Source organism: Lynx canadensis, chromosome D1 (genome assembly GCF_007474595.2).
Source record: "Lynx canadensis isolate LIC74 chromosome D1, mLynCan4.pri.v2, whole genome shotgun sequence".
Taxonomy (NCBI): Eukaryota; Metazoa; Chordata; class Mammalia; order Carnivora; family Felidae; genus Lynx; species Lynx canadensis.
In genome coordinates this window covers 110,050,871-110,070,100 of record NC_044312.2, presented here as the reverse complement: position 1 = coordinate 110,070,100, position 19,230 = coordinate 110,050,871, and the positions used below count along the sequence as shown (strand labels likewise).

Below are 19,230 nucleotides of genomic sequence, written 5' to 3'. Positions count from 1 at the left end.
AAACCCATGAACTGTAAGATCATGACCTGAGCCAACATCAAGAGTCAGATGCTTAACCGAGCCACCCAGGTGCCCCTCTAGATATCTGTCACTGATTTTACTTTAATCCTATTGTAATCAAAAGCATACTTTGTATAACTTGAATCCTCTAAGTTTACTGAGATGTATTTAATGGCTCAAAATATGGCCTATCTTGTTAAATGTCCCTTTTGCACTTGAAAAGAATATTCTGCTGTGGTTGGGCAAAGTGTTTTATAAATATCAAGTCAAGTTAATTCATAGTATTATTTAAGACTTTCATAGACTTACTGATTTTTTTGTCTACTTGTTCTATCAATTATTGAGAGAAGTATGTTGAAATATCCAAATAAAATTGTGGATTTGTCTATTTCACCTTACAGTTCTATCAGTTTTGCTTCATTTATTTTAAAGTTCTCTCAAAAGTTTATCAAGTTTCATGAATGTTTGGGGCTATTATCCTCATTATGTTGTACTCACTATATTGTATTCATCATTATGAAATGACTCTCTTTATCCCTAGTAATGTTCTTTGCTCTGAAATCTACTTTATAGTCTCTCTTTTTTATTCTTTTTGAGAGAGAGAGACAGAGACCATGTACACGTGCAGGGGAAGGGCAGAGGGGGAGGGACAGAGAATTTTAAGCAGGCTCCATGCTAAGTGCAGAACCCAAAGCAGGGCTTGATCTCACAATGGTGAAATCATTACCTGAACTGAAATCAAGAGGTGGACACTTAACCAACTGAGCCACCCAGGCGCCCGTTATAGCCGCTTCAGTGCTTTTTTATTTTTTTAAGATTTTATTTTCAAGTAATCTCTACACCCAACATGGGGCTCAAACTTACAACCCTGAGATCAAGAGTCATATGCTCTATCAACTGAGCTAGCCAGGTGCCCCTCTTCGGTGCTGTTACTAGTGTAAGCACAGTACATTTTTTCCCATACTTTTATACTTTTACTCTATTTCTGTCTTTATATTTAAAGTGGGATTCTTGTAGGCAGTATACAGTTGGCTCTTGCTTTATTAAATCTAACAATCTCTGCCTTTTAATGTAAATAGTTGTAAAGGCCACTTATATTTAATATAATTGATATGGCGCTGTTTAAATATATCATTTTGCTAATTGTTGTCTATTTGTCTCATCTGTACTTTGTTCTTTTTCCTTCTTTTTCCTCTTTTTCTGCCCTCTTTTAGATTAAATATTTTTAAAAATATTAGAGAAGTTTTAAGTTCATAGCAAAACTGGGCAAAAGGTACATAGGTTTCTCATATGCCCTCTGCCCCTACATATGTATAGCCTCTCCCATTATCAACATCCCCCATCAGAGCTGTACATTTGTTACAAGTGTTAAACCTACATTGACACATCGTTATCATCAAAGTCCATAGTTTACACTAGGGTTTACTCTTAGTGTTGTACATTCTATGGTTTTGGACAGATGTAAAATGACATGTATCCACCATTACAGAAACATACAGAACAGTTTCCCTGCCCTAAAAATCCTCTGTGCTTTGCATATTCATTCCTCCCTTTTCATCTAACCTCTGGAAACCACTGATCTTTTTACTGTCTCCATAGTTTTGCCTTTTCAAGAATGTCATATACTTGGAATCATAGTTTGCAGCATTTTCATATTGACTTCTTTTATTTAAATATGTATTTAAGCTTCCTCCATGTGTTTTCATGGCTTGATAGCTCATTTTTTTCTTAGTGCAAAATAATATCCCATCGTCTGGATGTGCCACAGTTTACTTAATCCATTTACCTGCTTAAGAATATCTTGGTTGCTTCCAAGTTTTGGCAATTAAGACATCCTTGCCGGTATTTGGTGTTGTCAATGTTCTGGATTTTGGCCATTCTTAATAGGTGTGTAGTAGTATCTCATTGTTTTAATTGGCATTTCCCTGATGATATATGTTGTGGAGCATTTTTTCATATGCTTATTTGCCATCTTATGTATTCTTTGGTGAGGTGTCTGTTAAAGTCTTTGGCTGCTTTATTTTTATTGTTGAATTTCAAGAGTTCTTTGCATATTTTGGGGGTTCCTGGGTGGCTCAGTCGGTTAAGCGTCTGACTCTCGATTTCAGCTCAGGTCACGACCTCATGATTCACGAGATTGAGCCCTGCGTCAGTGCTGTCAGCATACAGCTTGCTTGGGATTCTCTCTCTCCCTCTCTCTCTGCCCTTCCCCCATTTGTTCCCTCTCTCTCCCTCAAAATAAACTTTAAGAAAAAAAGAATTCTTTGTATTTTTTGGGTAATAGTCCTTTAACTAGTGTGTCTTTTACAATTATTTTCTCCCAGTCTGTGGCCTGTCTTCTCATTCTCTTGAGGGTTGAATATTTTTTATGACTCCATTGTATCTCCTTTTTTGGATCAATAGCTGTAAATCCTTATATTATTTTGATGGTTTTTTTCATCTTCAACTTACCAGTCTACCTTCACATAATATTACACTATTCCACATACAGTATAAGTCCTTAAAACAGTATATTTCCATCTCTCTCCTCCAGGTTTTTGTGCTGTTATTGTTATACATTTTACTTCACCATAGGTTATAAACCTCACAACATATTATTGCTATTTTTGCTTTAAAAAGTTAATTATGTTTTAAAGAGATTTAAGTAATAAGAAAAAAAATTTTTTTATATTTATCCATGTAGTTACCTAGATTCAGGTTTCCAGCTGGTTACCACTTTTTCTCTGCTTGAAGGATTTCTTTTACATTTCTCAACTGCTGATAATGAATTCTTTCAACTCTTGTATGTCAGAAAAAGTCCTTTTTCATCTTTTTTGAAAGATATTTTTGTTGGGAGTGCCTGGGTGGCTCAGTCAGTTAAGTGTCCAACTCTCAATTTCAGCTCAGGTCATGATCTCACCACGGTTTGTGAGTTTGAGCCTGCTTGGGATTCTCTCTCTCCCTTTCTCTTTGCCCCTCCCTTGCTCATGTGTGCACGCACATGCTCTTTCTCACTCTCTCTCTCAAAAACAAATAAATACATTTGGAGAAAAAAAGGTATCTTTGTTAGGTAAAGAATTCTAGGTTGAAGGTTTTTTCTTCAGTACTATCTATAAAGACATTGCTCCATTTTCTTCTATCTTATACTTTTTCTGATGAGAAATTTTCTGTAATCCTTATCTTTGTTTCCTTGTACATAAGCTTTCCTCACCCTCGTTTGCTTTTAAGATTTTCTCTTTACCGGGGCGCCTGGGTGGCGCAGTCGGCTAAGCGTCCGACTTCAGCCAGGTCACGATCTCGCGGTCCGTGAGTTCGAGCCCCGCATCGGGCTCTGGGCTGATGGCTCAGAGCCTGGAGCCTGTTTCCGATTCTGTGTCTCCCTCTCTCTCTGCCCCTCCCCCGTTCATGCTCTCTCTCTCTGTCCCAAAAATAAACGTTGAAAAAAAAAATTAAAAAAAAAAAAGATTTTCTCTTTACCATTGGTTTTAACCAATTTAATTTTGATGTGTCTTGGTGTAGTTTTCTTTGTTTCATGGGCTTGGGGTTTCTTAAGATTCTTAGATCTGTTGGTTTTATAGAATCCATCAAATTTGGAAAATTTTCAGCCACTATTCCTTCAAATATATTTTCTGCCTGTTTCTTCTTCAGATTCCTCAATTACACACATAATAGGCTACCTGAAGTTGTCCCATAACTCACAGGTGCTCGATGCTCTATTACTATTATCATCATCATCATCAATATTATTTTACAACTGTGTTTCATTTCAGATAGTTTCTACTGCTATGTGTTTTTAAGTGTCAATGTTCCATTCATACTATTCAGTGTAATTTCCACCTCAGAGACATCATAGTTTTCAACTTTACAGTTCATTTGAGTCTTTTTTTAATACCTTCCAAATCTCTACTTAGTATGTTCAGTCTTTCCTCTAGCTTCCTGAACATACAGAATATAGTTATGATAATAACTCTTTCAATGTCTTTGTCTACTAATTTTATCCTCTGTGTCAGTTCTGGATTGGTTTTCATTAAATGATTGATCATTTGATGGAGTTTCCTCTTCATTGTGGGTTGTATATTCCTGCTTCTTAGCGTGCCTGTTAATTCTGATTGGATGCAGGGCACTGTGAATATTACTTTGGTGGGTGCTGGGTATTTTTAATACTCTTGTAAAAATTCTTGACCTTTGTTCTGTGATGCTATTGAATTACTTGAAAACAACTTGATCCCTTTAGATCTTGCTTCTGCTTTTAAGCTTTGTTAGGCAGGACCAGAGGAGTGTTTATTAAGCAGAGGTGTAATTTTTCTCTATTCCCAAGGCAAGACTCTTCTTAGTATTCTACCTGATGCTCCATAAATTATAAAGCTTTCCTCTCTGGTTGATGGAAATATGCACTATCTCTAGCCCTGTGTAAGCTCTGCATATTGTCCCCTCTTATCCATCTGGATGGTTCTTTACCTGCATAGTTTCTTCACAAGAATGAGCTGATTCGTACTATTCTGAATACTATTCTGAATACTGAATACTGCAGATTCCCAGAATTCTCTCTCTGTGCAACTCCCTCTTTTCTGGTACTCTGCCCTGAAAACTTTAGCTGTCTTGGCATCCCAGGACTCTCCACTTCATCTGTTCAACTTAGGGAGACTACTAGGCTTTGCCTGGATGTCTTCTCCCTGTTCAATGGCCTCTGTACTTTCTCTAGGCAGTATGCTAGGGTAATCATAGGGCTCACTTCATTTGTTTTCCATTTCTCAGGAATGATTATCCTATTCATTGATGCCCAGTGTCTTGAGAAACATTGTTATATATATCGTGTGTAGATTTTTGTTATTTCACACAGAAGAATAAATCTGGTTCCTATTACTCCATCTTGGCCAGAAGCCACTGTATAACATCACCCCTAATCTCCTTCATTTACTCATATTATACTTTAGCTCCAGAAAAGTCAATCCTACTGACTGGAGCCAAGAAGGCCAGAAAAGTGTGCTTTACTTGGAACACCACTAAAAATTACCTAGAATCTGGAGATATATAGAATTTCCTAAGTTTGATTTCTTTTCACTCATTAGAGGAGTCTGTCACAAAACAAGATGAAGCCTTCTGATCTCGAGGGTGGAGACACTAACTAATGCAATTCTATATCTCCAGCACCCAGAAAGGTGAATAGATAAAAGTATGGCTTTGATCACATCACCATTGTAAGAGTAAATATGTGCCAAGCACTTTATGTACATTACTTTATTCAAACCTCACAACAATTTTAGGTATGCGTCATTCCTGTTTTACTGATAAAACTAAGGCTTAGAAAGATTAAATAGCTTCCACAATATGACACAACTAGTTAGTGGCGGAAATAAAATCTGAGCAACATCTAACCATGCTCTTGACCTCTGTGTAATACTACGTTCTATTAAAGTTTTCCTAAACCACAGACTTCCTTGCTGAAAGGCCAACCTCAGAATGTGCAATCTAAAGTACTTGTACCTGGGGTGCCTGGGTGGCTCAGTCAGTTAAGTGTCTGACTTCAGCTCAGGTCATGATCTCGTGGTTTGTGACTTTGAGCCCAGAATTGGGCTCTGTGCTGACAGCTCAGAGCCTGGACCCTGCTTCAGATTCTATGTCTCCCTCGCTCTGTCCCTCCCCTGCTTGTGCTCTGTCTCTCAAAAATAAATAGACATTTAAAAAAATAAAAAATTTAGGGGCGCCTGGGTGGCTCAGTCGGTGAAGCATCTGACTTTGGCTCAGGTCATGGTCTCCCAGTTTGTGAGTTCAAGCCCCGTGTCGGGATCTGTGCTGACAGCTCCGAGCCTGGAGCCTACTTTAGGTTCTGTGTCTCCCTCTCTCTCTCTCTGCTCCTCTCCTACTCATGTTCTGTCTCTCAAAAATAAATACATGTTAAAAAAATTTTTTTAATAAATAAAAAATTTAAAGTACTTGCACCTACCCACCCTGTATTAGGGTTCACATATATCAATATGGAAGATTTCCACTAAAGTACTGATTATTTATACTTACCTGCTTCACCTCACATGAGCAGTGGGGAAGAAATCGGTGCTGGGTGATCTCATGAAATGATTTATGCAGTTTAGTCCCAAACTCTTGAGTGTCAGCTGCCTAAAATGGGCCAGAGAGAGAATATGCTGAATTCCAGTACTGGAAACCAAAAGGAAGGTACCTACATGATATAGGAAGAGGAGGAGACAAATTGGAAGGCAAACCATGTTTGTGTTGAGTTTCCTTAATTCCAATGAACACAGAAGAAGTAGAGAGAAGGCCTGTGAAACTAGCATGAGACAAGTAGCTGTGGCTTCTGTGTCTTCCAATTTCTGTTACCTAAGCAAGATCTTTCAAACAAGGCCTTTGTTCTCTTATCTCTATAGGGGATACACATCCCAGAGATCCATCTGTTCATAAAAGGATTATGTAAATTGCTCTCCTCCAGAACAAGTTCCAAGACAGCATAGGTTCCACTGTATTCAAATAAGGCTGAAATAAGAAACTTTCCTCGGGTAAGTCTTTTAGGGAAGAAAGGAACAAGACGATAGTTAGCATCCATAAGCAATGGGTAATAACCTCTACTTTTTAGTATAGAATTGTAGGATATTAGAGTTAAAGGCGTCAAGAGCAACCACCTAACACAACACACTAATTTTATAGACAAGAATACTGAAATCTAAAAAAGGAGAAGTGATCCACTGAAGATCTCACAGCTAGTCAGTACAAAAGTTAGGACTGACTTTAGAATTGCCAACATAGTGTTCTTTTCATTACCCTGTGCTATCCACATGACCCAGACAGTTGAAGCTGTAAGATGCACTAGATTATAAAGGTGTTATACTCTTAGACCTAGTAACTCCATGTATAGAAATTTATTCTAAGAAATAATTCAAAAGAAGCAAGATATCACATAGAGGTATTAACTGAAATACTATTTATATTAGCAAAAAGAATACAAGCAACCTAAATGTCTATCATTAGGGGAATGGTTTATTAAATCAGATTAAATCAATGTAGTAGAATTGGGTAACTGATACAAATTTTAAGACAGCTGAAATGAGGAAATGTCAAATTATATATGAATATAGAATATGTTGGTTACAACTATACAATATAGCTTATATGAGATAATATGCAAAAATTGTAATTACACTGATAAATATTATTAGTTATTTTTTAATTTGAATACATTATTCTATTTTTTCAAGATAAAGTACAAAAAATAAAATAGACACAGAATGAATGTGTCACCCCACTGATAATACCAACCGGTCAGCACAGAATTCTAAAAGGAAGGAAACTAACATTTATCCAGAACCTACCATATGCTATATACTTAGCCCTCACGCTCATAACAACCCTGTGAGGTACTATTATTTTTTCCAATTTATAGATGAAGCTCAGAGAAGTTAAGTACAGGCCTGAGTCCACATAGCCAGTTCTGAATTGAACTCAGTCCTCTAATTTCAACTGTTACACTATTCCATACTGCCAAATAAGGCTACTCAGTTATTTCCAATGTTTTCTGTAACCAAGAGGTAACAAACATTCTTCAGTAAGGAACTTGGAATCACTGATCTAGTCTTAGCTCTAACTGTAGCTAGCTATGTGACCTAAAGGAAGTGGAAATTTTAAATAACTTATTTTCTCATTTATAAAATAGTACACTATCCATTCAACAAATGTTTTTTAAAACACCACAAGCCTGATACCATATAGGATCACAAGAGGCTAAAATGAAATGCTTCTAAAAGCTCTGTGCATATTACTAAGATAGGTGGTAGAATGTTGTTAAAAACCTGGCACTTTTAAGCGGCTCCAGTCTACTAACTTGAAGGGCCTGGAAGCAGATCTTTCGGAAGCTACTGCTGGTGCTTCCAGTCACGATACTCATGATGGAATTCACAGCCACTGAGAGTGAGGCCTGCAATTTCTGATGATCCTAAGGAACATAACAAGTAAGGGGAGATGGCAGTTTAAAATAATCCCAAGCTGCTGGTTCAGAGAATCCCCAAGGAATCAAAGATTTCAGTAAGGGCAGGATTTCAACAATTCTTCCCCCCCCCCCCCATCAACAATACTTACTGAGATCATGTCATATAAAGGACACTGAGGTACTGAAACAATATACTCCCCTTTTACAGAGATGACTTACTGACACAGACACATTCAGAAAAGATAACCAACCCATAAGACACTGGGCAATAAAACAGATGCACATAGTATTTAAAAACAAAAAGCTTTAAACTTTGCTCTTAGTGTGGTTGGTTTTTTCCCCTGAGAAGGGGGCCATATGAAGAAATATGTTACCACAAGTACACAGGATGGAGGAAATCAGAAAGTCAGATAAGAGAAAGTGATGTTATAAAGCATTGGGAAATGGGGGGAGAATATAAGATTTAGTGAAGCAATAGCTCCAGAAGTATGTGTGTGAAGGGAAGATAGTAAGGAACAGGTGCATTATCAGTCATTTTCCTCTATTATTTTGTCCCTATTTACTCAAATTCACCTACTAGTAGGTAAGACTAGTAGTAGAATTGTAGTATTATGGAAGTACTACTGCAAGATGGTTACAATGACATATCCTAAGTTAAAGCCTGAGTTCCTAGACTACAGGCAGTGTAAGGATCAGCCAAGGTGACAAAAGAGGAAGAGGGCATTAAGCGAGGAAGGCTCTCCAGGTCTGTCATATCCTCTAGTTTTTTTCTTTTTTTCTTTTTAAAGATTTCTTGGGGTGCCTGTGTGGCTCAGTTGGTTAAGTGCCCGACTTTGGCTCAGGTCATGATCTCACTGTTCGTGGCTTTGAGCCCACATTAGACTCTGAGCTGTCAGCACTGCTTCTGAGCTGGAGCCTGCTTCAGACACAAGCAGGGGAGGGGTAGAGAGAGAGTGGGAGAGAGAGACAGAGAGGATCTGAAGAGGGCTCTGCGCTGACAGCATCAAGCCCGATGGGGGGCTGGAACTCATGAACTGCGAGATCATGACCCAAGCCAAAGTTGGACGCTCAACTGACTGAGCCACCCAGGTGCTCCTCTAGTTCTTTTTCTTAGAGAAAGTAGGAGAAAAGGAGTTATGAATTTCTTATTACCTTGGCAGCCTGGTGATACTGTTCCAAGGCCTGGTCCACAGTCACCTGGATGGAATCTTGCACTACACTGTGGCTCTCCGTGAGGATGGCACTGAGATGAACGGTGAGCAAAGTATGGGCTCCTAAGGGGAGTGAGAATGGCCACTTTAAGACTCATGTTCATGTGCTGTGAGTCAGGGTGGGCATGAGAAAGAGGCTCTTAGAAGAAGAGGCCACTTCTGCCTATCTGCAAATAATTACTTTTTTAGTCCCCCACTGCCCCCCAAAAATCCCAGCAACTTACAAACCCACCCAGTTCCACTTACAAATGAAAGAAAGCTTCAAAAATTAATGTGAAGCTTGACATTATTTTTGAAGAAACAAGTGAGGGTTCCTATTTGATTAATATTAGAAACAGAAATATATACCACATCACTACAGACAATGATACTTGTGACTCTGAAAGAACAGGAGAATGAGGAAGAGGAAAGCCTCCTGGAAAGTTGTATCTACCCTACTCATCTCCTGTTTGAGCATCACTGCCGTGGTGAGCCACTGCTACTGTCAGGGTCTTAATCCTCTCAGATATGCTGTGGTATAGAAAAAGTACTTTATTTCTGATAAAGTAACCACAGGCACCACTGCACAGCAGAATAGCTAACAGGTAAGAGTGACAGGCAAAATATGTCATCCAGCAGTAGGCTCGCATTGATGACTCAGAGGCAACAGACACAGGAAGACAAATTCACTTCACACCTGAGGAAACCTTTCCTTTTCAGTGTTTTTCTACTCTACCCTGAAAAGTCTATTCAAAGGTACTATGGTGAAGCAGCCAACGGCTGGCTGGCTGGCTTTTCTCAGGGCTGCATTAAAAATGCAAACCAGAAAGTACATTTTCTACCACAAGGCACAAGGATGCCTTCCCAGAAAGGAATGTAGTTTGTGATCTGCTCAAAAAGGGTCCAAAATTGGAGTTAGGAGAACATAGATTCTAGAGTGAATTCTACCACTAACTAATGGTGACCAAGTCACTTGACTGTTCTCACTTCAAAACTAAAATTGGCTTTATAACACCCGCTCTCACAGGCATGTTGTGTAGATAAACTAGGATAATATATATGAAGTGTTCTAAAATGTACATTGCAATATTCAAAGGGAAAATATTGCTATTGCTATGATGATATCATATGGATTATTGTTTTCTATAGTTTGGTCCTAAGAATAGCCTCAAGAAATCAGTTAGACCCCTTTGAAAGCAGACATTTAATTAAAAAGCTACAAGTTTGTTCTCCTAAAACTGCTGATACCACCAGATGCCTTTAACGCTGTAGCAAAATAATGAGTTAATCATAGAAAAGTTACCATGACAAGGTGGGCAGGAGGCCAGTTAAGTGATTTTTTTTAAGACACATGGAAACAGACTGTAGTTCTGCACAATCTGTTTCCTAAAAGTAGCTCTACAGAAAGCTTTCAAGGATATGAAAAAGAATAAGAGAGAAAGAAGATAAAATTACTATATCTCTATCCATATATCTGTATCTACCTACCTTCACAGTACATCTTTTTTCAAAGGCTAGTCCTAAACCACCAGATATGTAAGGAAATTTAAAAAGATACTATGTATACTAATGCAGTGATGAATTTCTATTTAATTCAGTATTGTCACTACCTGAGATGCTGCAGGCCTTCAGAGTCCAGATAAGCAGAGATGTATAAACTATCACAGTACTTACTACAAGAATGATAGAAAACACTGGTTTTAAGGAATCTGAGTTCTTCAGGTATGGGAGGATTCAGGAATAATAGGATTCAGAACATGGTATCAGACTTTACATCATCCTAGGGAAGACTGAATGTGGTACTCCCTCTAGAAGACCTCAAAAAAATCAGGGGGGGAACCTGGGTGGCTCAGTCAGTTGAGCGTCTGATTTCAGCTCAGGTCATGATCTCGTGGTTTGTGAGTTCAAGCCCCACATCAAACTCGCTGCTGTCAGCCCACCAGCACAGAGCCTGCTTCTGATCCTCTGTCCCCTTCTCTCTGCCCTTCCTCTGCTTGCACTCTCCCAAACACACACACACACACACACACACACACACGGAAAAAAAACAACAAAACAACCTCACTAGAAGATAGTAGATCTTAAGTCTTCAGAGGGTCTTGAGACTTGAAAGGGCCTTTTAGCCCCTCGTCTACCAATCTCACGTTAAATATACGAAAAGAGAGGATCAGATGACTTATGAGACTTGCTTCTGAAAAACCACTGAGGAATTTGGTGGCAGAAGTAAAGTTAGAACCAGCTCTCTAGGGGTGCCTGGGTGACTCAGTTGGTTAAAGCATCTGACTCTTGATTTTGGCTCAGGTCATGATCTCACAGTTTGTGAGTCTGAGCCCCACATCAGGCTCTGCGCTGACAGCATGGAGCCTGCTTGGGATTCTCTCTCTCCCTCTCTCTTGGCCCCTCCCCTGCTCACTCACTCTCTCAAAAACTAAATGAACAACAACAACACCAGCTCTCTTGATTCTACCTGAAGTCCTTTCCCCTATACTAAGCTCTTCTCTTATCAGCCTCTGTCCATATGAGTGTGAGCCAGGTAACAACCCTACGCAACCTCATTCTGTCTTCACTGCTGGAAGCCTCATTAGTTTGGGTCTCTTCTATGCTCCCATTCCAGGGCCTTAATGAACAGAACACCAGGGGCATCAGACAAAAACAGCTCCTCAAATAAAGAGTTGCAAGGCAGAGCCCAGGAAGATAGTGCTTCTCTCCTCAACAATATATAGATAGTGGAGAAAGACAGGAGATGCATGGAGGGCAGGCAGCAGGAAGAATCCCACAACTGACAATAGTTTGTTCAAAAAATAGTTGGCACCAGTCAGCATGAGCTCTTCTGATCTGGGGATATAAATTGTGTCATTTCTCTCATGACTCAGTGGGAGCAGGGCCACACCAAACAAGCACTGGAATGGCTCAGAGTAGAGTCCCAAGAAAAAACACTGGCTTACAGAGAAAGAATACAGAAACATACTGGGAGCACCAAAAGGGAGGCTTATGAACCTTTCCCCACATATTTATAAGCTCCACTTCTTGCTACTTCCCTCAAAGTTTAGAAGGGCATTGAGAAACACATAATATCCCTCAGGGTTTATTGGATTAAAACACATAAGCTAACTCCTGCTCATATTCAGTGTTTTTCAAACTTTACTAAATTTAAAAATTACCTGAGAATATTTTTAAGAATGCAGATTCTTGAGCCATTCCATATTTTTATATTATAACAAAACAATGAATTGATTCTTGCCTCAGGAAGAAACACATTTTCAAATACTCCAGGTGATTCTGATGCATGTTTCATGGACCACCAAACAGAAACTTTCTGATAACAGATTATCATCAATTTGTTAGATACTAAAGGCTCCTCCTTGTATGCCTGAACGAGGACAATTTCTCCCTTCCCAGAGCTCTATGTGACAATGACATAAAGCTATTCATACCAATATGCTTCCCACACCTTATGTTGTAGTTGAGATACTGTGTCAAGGCCAAGCAAGGCCGGTAACATTTCTTGATTCCACCTGGAAAGGCAATAATGTGGTGGACAGTTCTCAGGCCTAAGCTTTAAAAACATACTGGTATCAGAGCACTGCCTCAGTCCAAGGAAATCATAATCCCTGGGGGTAAAGTTTGGGCATTTTTAGAAGCTCCCCAGGTAATATATCATGGAGCTAAGGTTGAGAACCACTCATCTAAGGTAATAGCCTCTTTTTAAAGAGCATTATAGAAAGTATCTGCTGATTTCTGAACATTCTGGGAATGTCATCATTTAAGTGAGGTTTCATTTTAAGATACAGATCTTTTCTACACAGCATATAATTTGTTTAACCTATTTAAGATTTTTTATTAAAATTCATTATTCTACAGAAATATATGTAATTATATATGTAATTCAGATAAAGTCTCCCTTTCTTTACTCTCTTAACATTTAATCACACCCATACTGGCAGCCCCTATACCTACTCCAGAGTTCTGTTCGCTGGACCGGAAATCTGCTGTGGAAATCCACAAAGAGAAAAAGCAGCAGAGTCTGTCCCTGGGAGTCCATATTCTGAGATTGATCCCCCTCACTGGATTCCACCTGATAACTCACATCTGGAAGCACCAAATCTAGAGGACAAGATATTATACAGTATTCTAAGATAAGTAAGGCCCTCAGAATGCTAAGTGAATAAAGAACCTATACCTCAAACAAAGAATGATCTAAGATCTAAAATCAAACACTCCCTTTTCCTCCTGAACCTGTTTCTCTATCCACATGATGGAAGCAAATATAGTGACTCATAGAAGGAACATCAAAATAACAACTGAGTGTGCAAAATGTAAACCAAGCAGCACGCTGTAGAATTTATTGGGAAACACTAATACGATACATTTATTCATTCTTTATACAACTTTCTAAGGTAGGTATCACTAGTAAGAGTCAGATGTCAGAGTCAAACCCGAGTAATGATAACAATTAATTTGTATTAAGTGTTTACTACATGCTTTGTATTGTGTTAAATTCTTCACATGAAGTATCTAAATATTTAGACTTCACAACAACACTAAGACATAGGACCTATTCTTACGCCATTTTACAGATAAGAAATACAAATAGGTTAAATACATTGCCCACCATGAGACAGCAAGTGGTGGATCTGTTTTAGACTGACTCCAAAATCTGTGTTCTGAACCACATCACTATATTATACTTATACTCCCAAGTAATCTGATGCCCTACCGTCACTTTCTAGCACCTGGATCCTTTAAAACACAATCATGATAGTTCTAAATTTCATCCAGATCCATTCAGAGAAATACCTCCGTGTATTTCCACATCCTGGTTCTGTCCCTTAGAGTAATGATGGAGGAAGATGAGGAGATATTTTCTACATTATTCATCTCCAAAGTTAACTGAGCAAGTTCAGGCATCAAGAATCGGAAAAAAAAAAAACTAACAAAGCATGAAAATAAAAATGAAAGACAAAAGGAGATATGGAGAGCCCGAGAGGCTCAAAAATTGTAATGGCATGACACCCCCCAGTTAAGATCAAGCATTCTTTCTTCACAAAACCATTCATCTCCAGAGACCCTGTCCAAGGACAGGCTTCTTTCATCCCACCCTCTGGAATAACTACCTATTCAAGAAAAAAAAAACCCTTACTCTGAAGCTTACTTCCTAGAGAAGACTCTGTCATTCCCCTAGAAATACTCTGTTCCAGGAGGCTCCAGTCTCCTCATGCCATTACAGCTCTAGAATACCTATTCCCCACTGGCTACCTTCCTCAGGATCCAGGTGACCACACTACCTTCTAAATTTCAAAGAATTCTAGCTAATAACAGTCAAGTTCAACATTGTAAAGCTCCTAGATATCAGCTCATGTTTGCATATTCCTACTTCCCAGTTTTATTTTTTGATCCAGTTATTAGGTGTCCAACTCAGTGTAATTCATCCAAAGCTAATGTGGTCAGGCTCTGCATAAATCTTACAGCTAGTTTCTTAGTTGATTACTATATAGTTTGTACTCCTGCCTTGCATTTATATGGTAATGTTTTCTAAGTAATTTTATGTGCATTTTCTCATTTCATTAGGAAACATTTCTCTTCCACAATAGTTCAAAGATGTTATTAATCTTTTACTATCCTTTCTAAAACAGATTAAGGTACAAGAGAAACCCTCTGAACAAGTCCTTAGAAGATGAAGGCTCAATGACTACCTCAAGAGGACCAGGAAGAGAGGAGCCAGTAGAGGAAGTGAGAGAAAAACCAGCATTAACATGTAATGCCAAAACAGGCTCTAATGGAGCTTTGCCTGTTGACCTGTTGTTTGCTGCACTTCACGTGGTTTCTCAGCCAGACCCCTAACAGCACCACCCAACCTAAGCCATCAGATCACTGGGTCCTATTTTTTATGTACACCTGCTATTTATATTTACTTGCATTTATATAATATTCTCCAGGTTTCTTTATCCCTGTGCAAAGAGAGGGAGATATACCTCTATCCAAACTGAGATCCAAATTGGGCACCAGACACAAGTGGTATTTCTTCCAGTCAATGAAGAAAGAGGTATCTTCGAAGACAGTAGTAGTTGGCTGCTTCTGACTTGGCAATATCAGAGGCAGGCCTGATGGTCCATATAGAAATATGTATAGTCGCTAAAGAAAACTGCCAAATTTTAGGGTTTTTTTTTAAATGACAATATATTCATTTGCATAAAACAAACATAATACTGACCTGGTTCACACTCTCAGAAATAAACTATGGTGCTAGCTAATTATATATTAAGCCTTTTCACATTGAATACAGGTATGAGGCACCACAGACAGATCCACTAGAATCCCTAGAAATTTATTCTGAGTTCAGTAAGTGTGTGCTACAGGTATAGTATTGGACAATTAGTTTATTTCTTCATCTTGCTCATTCCATCATACGTTTGAGTGGTACTACAGGCTAAACACTATACTAAGTTCAGAGGACACAAAAATGAATATTTAATTTTATTAAGATTTATTAATATTAATAAAATTTATTAATAATTTATTAATATTTATTTCTAATACATAAAAATATTAATTTATTAATATTTATTAAGATTTAATACCTACCTTCAAGTTATAATATTTATAGTACTGGAGATACACATAAAAAACAGTAAACTGTAATACAGTGTGATACATGCTACAAATATATACAAAGATACATCTTTCAGTAAGTACTTGAGTATATTCAGATTAAGAAGAAAACTCCTTACCTTCTCTAACCCTATTCTCTAACCAAGACAAAGGGGACAAGCCCCTGAAATGGTTTCCTTCTCTTTTTTTTTAATGTTTATTTATTTTTGAGACAGAGAGTGAGCAGGGGAGGAGCAGAGAGAGAGGGAGACACAGAATGAGAAGTAGGCTCCAGGCTCTGTGCTGTCAGCACAGAGCCCGGCGTGGGGCTCAAACTCACAGACTGTGAGATCATGACCTGAACCGAAGTTGGACGCCTAACCTACTGAGACACCCAGGTTCCCCGGCTTTCTTCTCTTGATTTTACTCCCACTCTCACTCTTTTAAACCCAAGGTTTCTCCACCTAAGCACTATTGGCACTTTGGGCCAGATAATTCTTTGTTGTAGGGGCTGTCCTGTGCACTGTAGGATGTTTAGCAGTATCCCTGGCCTCTACCCACTAGATGCCAGTGGCACCCTCCCCCTGAGTCATGACAGTCAAAAATGTCTCCAGACATTCCCAAATGTCCTCTGAGGGCAAAATTACCCAGTTAAGAACTAATACTTAACACTTTTTGTTCCCTGAACCAAGGCTGAAGAAACCAGGAATATATTTTCCTTAATCTTTTTTGTTTTCATCCTCTTGTGAAAAGGGTAAACACGAGGCATTAAGTATGAAGATTAAAATCCTCACCCAGTAGGCACTGGGGCATTATGAAAAGTCACAGCAGAACAAAGTGAGACAGTGCCCATAAATGAAGTCTCTATCCCAAATCCAAGAAGACATTAAAACGGGAGCTAAGGCCAACACATCCACTGTTCAGAGCCAGGCTAGCTTTGAGGTGCTACAAACTCAGTGAGTGGAGTGTCCGAAGAGTCAAAGTGTGTGACTTTTGATGGGTTGTTTAAACTATTTACGTTTAATATAAATACTGCTATGGTTGGGTTTTAAGTCTACAATCTTGTTATGTGTTTGGCATTTTCTCCTTACATTGTTTCCTTTTTTTTTTCTTTTTCCTCTTTTCTATTTTTGGATTCTACTTTGGACTGGTGTTTTTTATAATTCCATTTTAACACTTAAAAAAATTTTTTTAACATTTAATTTTGAAGGAGAGATAGAGTGTAACGAGGGAGAGGCAGACAGAGAGGGAGACACAGAATCTGAAGCAGGCTCCAGGCTCTGAGCAGTCAGCACAGAGCCTGACACGGGGCTTGAACCCAGGAGCCGTGAGACCATGACCTGAACCGAAGTCGGATGCTTAACTGAGCCACCCAGGCACCACCCACTTTTTTTGATTTATTAGTTATAATTCTTTGTTGAAGCAACTTATGGATTGCTTTAGGCTTTATAGTATACAACTTTATCACGGTCTACCTTTTAAGTGATATTATAACAGTTGCACCTACATATAGTATAAGAATCTGGGAATAATATACTTCCATTTCTCCTCTCTTGGCCTTTGTGCTATTCTCATACATTTTACTTCCACATATAACATACTCTGATGGCATTTTTTGCTTTCAAAAGTCAATTATCTTATTTATTAAAAACTTTTTTTAATGTTTGTTTATTTTGAGAGAGAGTATGTGTGCATGCATGTGCAAACGTGGAAGGGGCAGAGAGAGGGAGAGAATCCCAAGTAGGCTCTGTGCTATCAGCGCAGACAGAGCCTGACCTGGGACTCCATGTCACAAATCATGAGATCGTGACCTGAGCCGATATCAAGAGTCAGATGCTTAACGGACTGGGCCACCCAGGCACCCCATAAAAAGTCAATTATCTTTTAAAGAGATTTTTTAAATGGGGAAAAAATCTTTTATATCTATCCAGATAGTTATGATTTCCAGGGCTCTTCTTTATTTGTGTAGACCCAGAATTCCATCTGATAGCATTTTTCTTCTGACTGAAGCATTTCCTTTCACATTTCTTATAATATAGATTGCTGGTGAAGTCTTTTGTATGTCTGATAAATTCTTTATTTTGCCTCCATTTTTGAAATATATTTTCTCTTGGTATAGAATCCACATTAAGGGATTTTTTCCCCTTTATTATTTTAAAAATGTTGCTTCAGGGGCGCCTGGGTGGCGCAGTCGGTTGAGCGTCCGACTTCAGCCAGGTCACGATCTCGCGGTCCGGGAGTTCGAGCCCCGCGTCAGGCTCTGGGCTGATGACTCAGAGCCTGGAGCCTGTTTCCGATTCTGTGTCTCCCTCTCTCTCTGCCCCTCCCCCGTTCATGCTCTGTCTCTCTCTGTCCCAAAAATAAATAAACGTTGAAAAAAAAAAATTTAAAAATGTTGCTTCACTTTCTTGTAGCTTACAGTTCCCAATGAGAAATCTGCAGTAATTTGCATCTTTGTTTCTCAGTATGTAAACGTGTCTTTCTACCTCTAGTCGCTTTTAAGATTCTTTATCACTGATTTTAATCAATGATTATGGTGTATCTTGGTATGATTTGATTCATGTTTCTTATGTTCCAAGTTTGCTGATCTTGGCTCTGCAGGTTCATACTTTTCACCAAATTTGGTAATTTGGGGGGGCATTATTTCCTCAAATATTTTATCTGCCCTCCCTCCCTGCAGGAATTGAATTACATGTCCCTGAATTAGGTCACCTGAAGTTATCCCACAGTTCACAGAAACTTTATTCATTTTTTTTAGTCCCTTGTTTCATTTTAGTTTCTATTGCTATGTATTCAAGTTCACTTATCTATTTCTCTGCAATGTGTAAATCTGTCACTAATCTCATCTAGTGTATCTTGACCCTAAAAATTTTAATTTCTATCTCTAGACATTCAATTTAGGTTTTCACATCTTTTGTGTCTTTAGTTAATATGTTCAATTTTTTCCCTTTCACTTCCTGAATATATGGGATACAGTTATACCTTTTTTTTAAAGTTTATTTCTTTTTGAGAGAGAGAGAGAGATAGAGTGTGGGAGGGGGAGAGAGAGTGAGAAAATATCCCAAGCAGGCTCCACACTGATAGTGCAGAGCCTGATGTGGCTTGAACTCACGAACTATGAGATCATGACCTGAGCTGAAACTGAGAGTCGGATGTTTAACTGACTGAGCCACCCAGGTACCCCCAGTTATACCTGTCTTAATGTCCTTGTTTACTAATCCTATTACCTATGCCATTTCTGGGCAGTTCTGATTTTTTTTCATTATGGGTCCTATTTTCCTGCTTCTTTGCATACCAAGTAACTTTTTATTGGATGCCCAGCATTGTGAAGTTTACCTCACTGAATGCAGGATACTTTTGTATTCCTGTAAATATTCTTGTACTTTTTTTCTGGGACACTATAAAGTTACTTGGGAACAGTTTGAGCCTTTTGGGTCTTACTCTTAAGCTTTGTTAGGTGGGACCAGGGAAGCCTATAGGCTAAAGCTAACTTCTCAACTATATTCAAGCAAATCCTTCTTAGGACTCTACCTGATGCTT

The 19,230-nt window shown here is 38.7% G+C and overlaps 1 protein-coding gene across 1 annotated transcript in view; it reads right to left on the bottom strand.

The window, feature by feature from the left end:
* The window catches only part of CD1H11orf80 (chromosome D1 C11orf80 homolog), a 95,569-nt gene that overhangs the window by 10,150 nt on the left and 66,189 nt on the right, over positions 1-19,230 (bottom strand). Inside the window, exons 9-13 of the mRNA XM_030332495.1 lie at positions 15,075-15,225; positions 13,060-13,206; positions 9,065-9,186; positions 7,808-7,918; positions 5,995-6,093 (exon numbers count right to left, since the gene is read on the bottom strand). Of these exons, the coding sequence (XP_030188355.1) occupies positions 5,995-6,093; positions 7,808-7,918; positions 9,065-9,186; positions 13,060-13,206; positions 15,075-15,225 (630 nt within the window). The remainder of the gene's footprint in view (positions 1-5,994; positions 6,094-7,807; positions 7,919-9,064; positions 9,187-13,059; positions 13,207-15,074; positions 15,226-19,230) is intronic.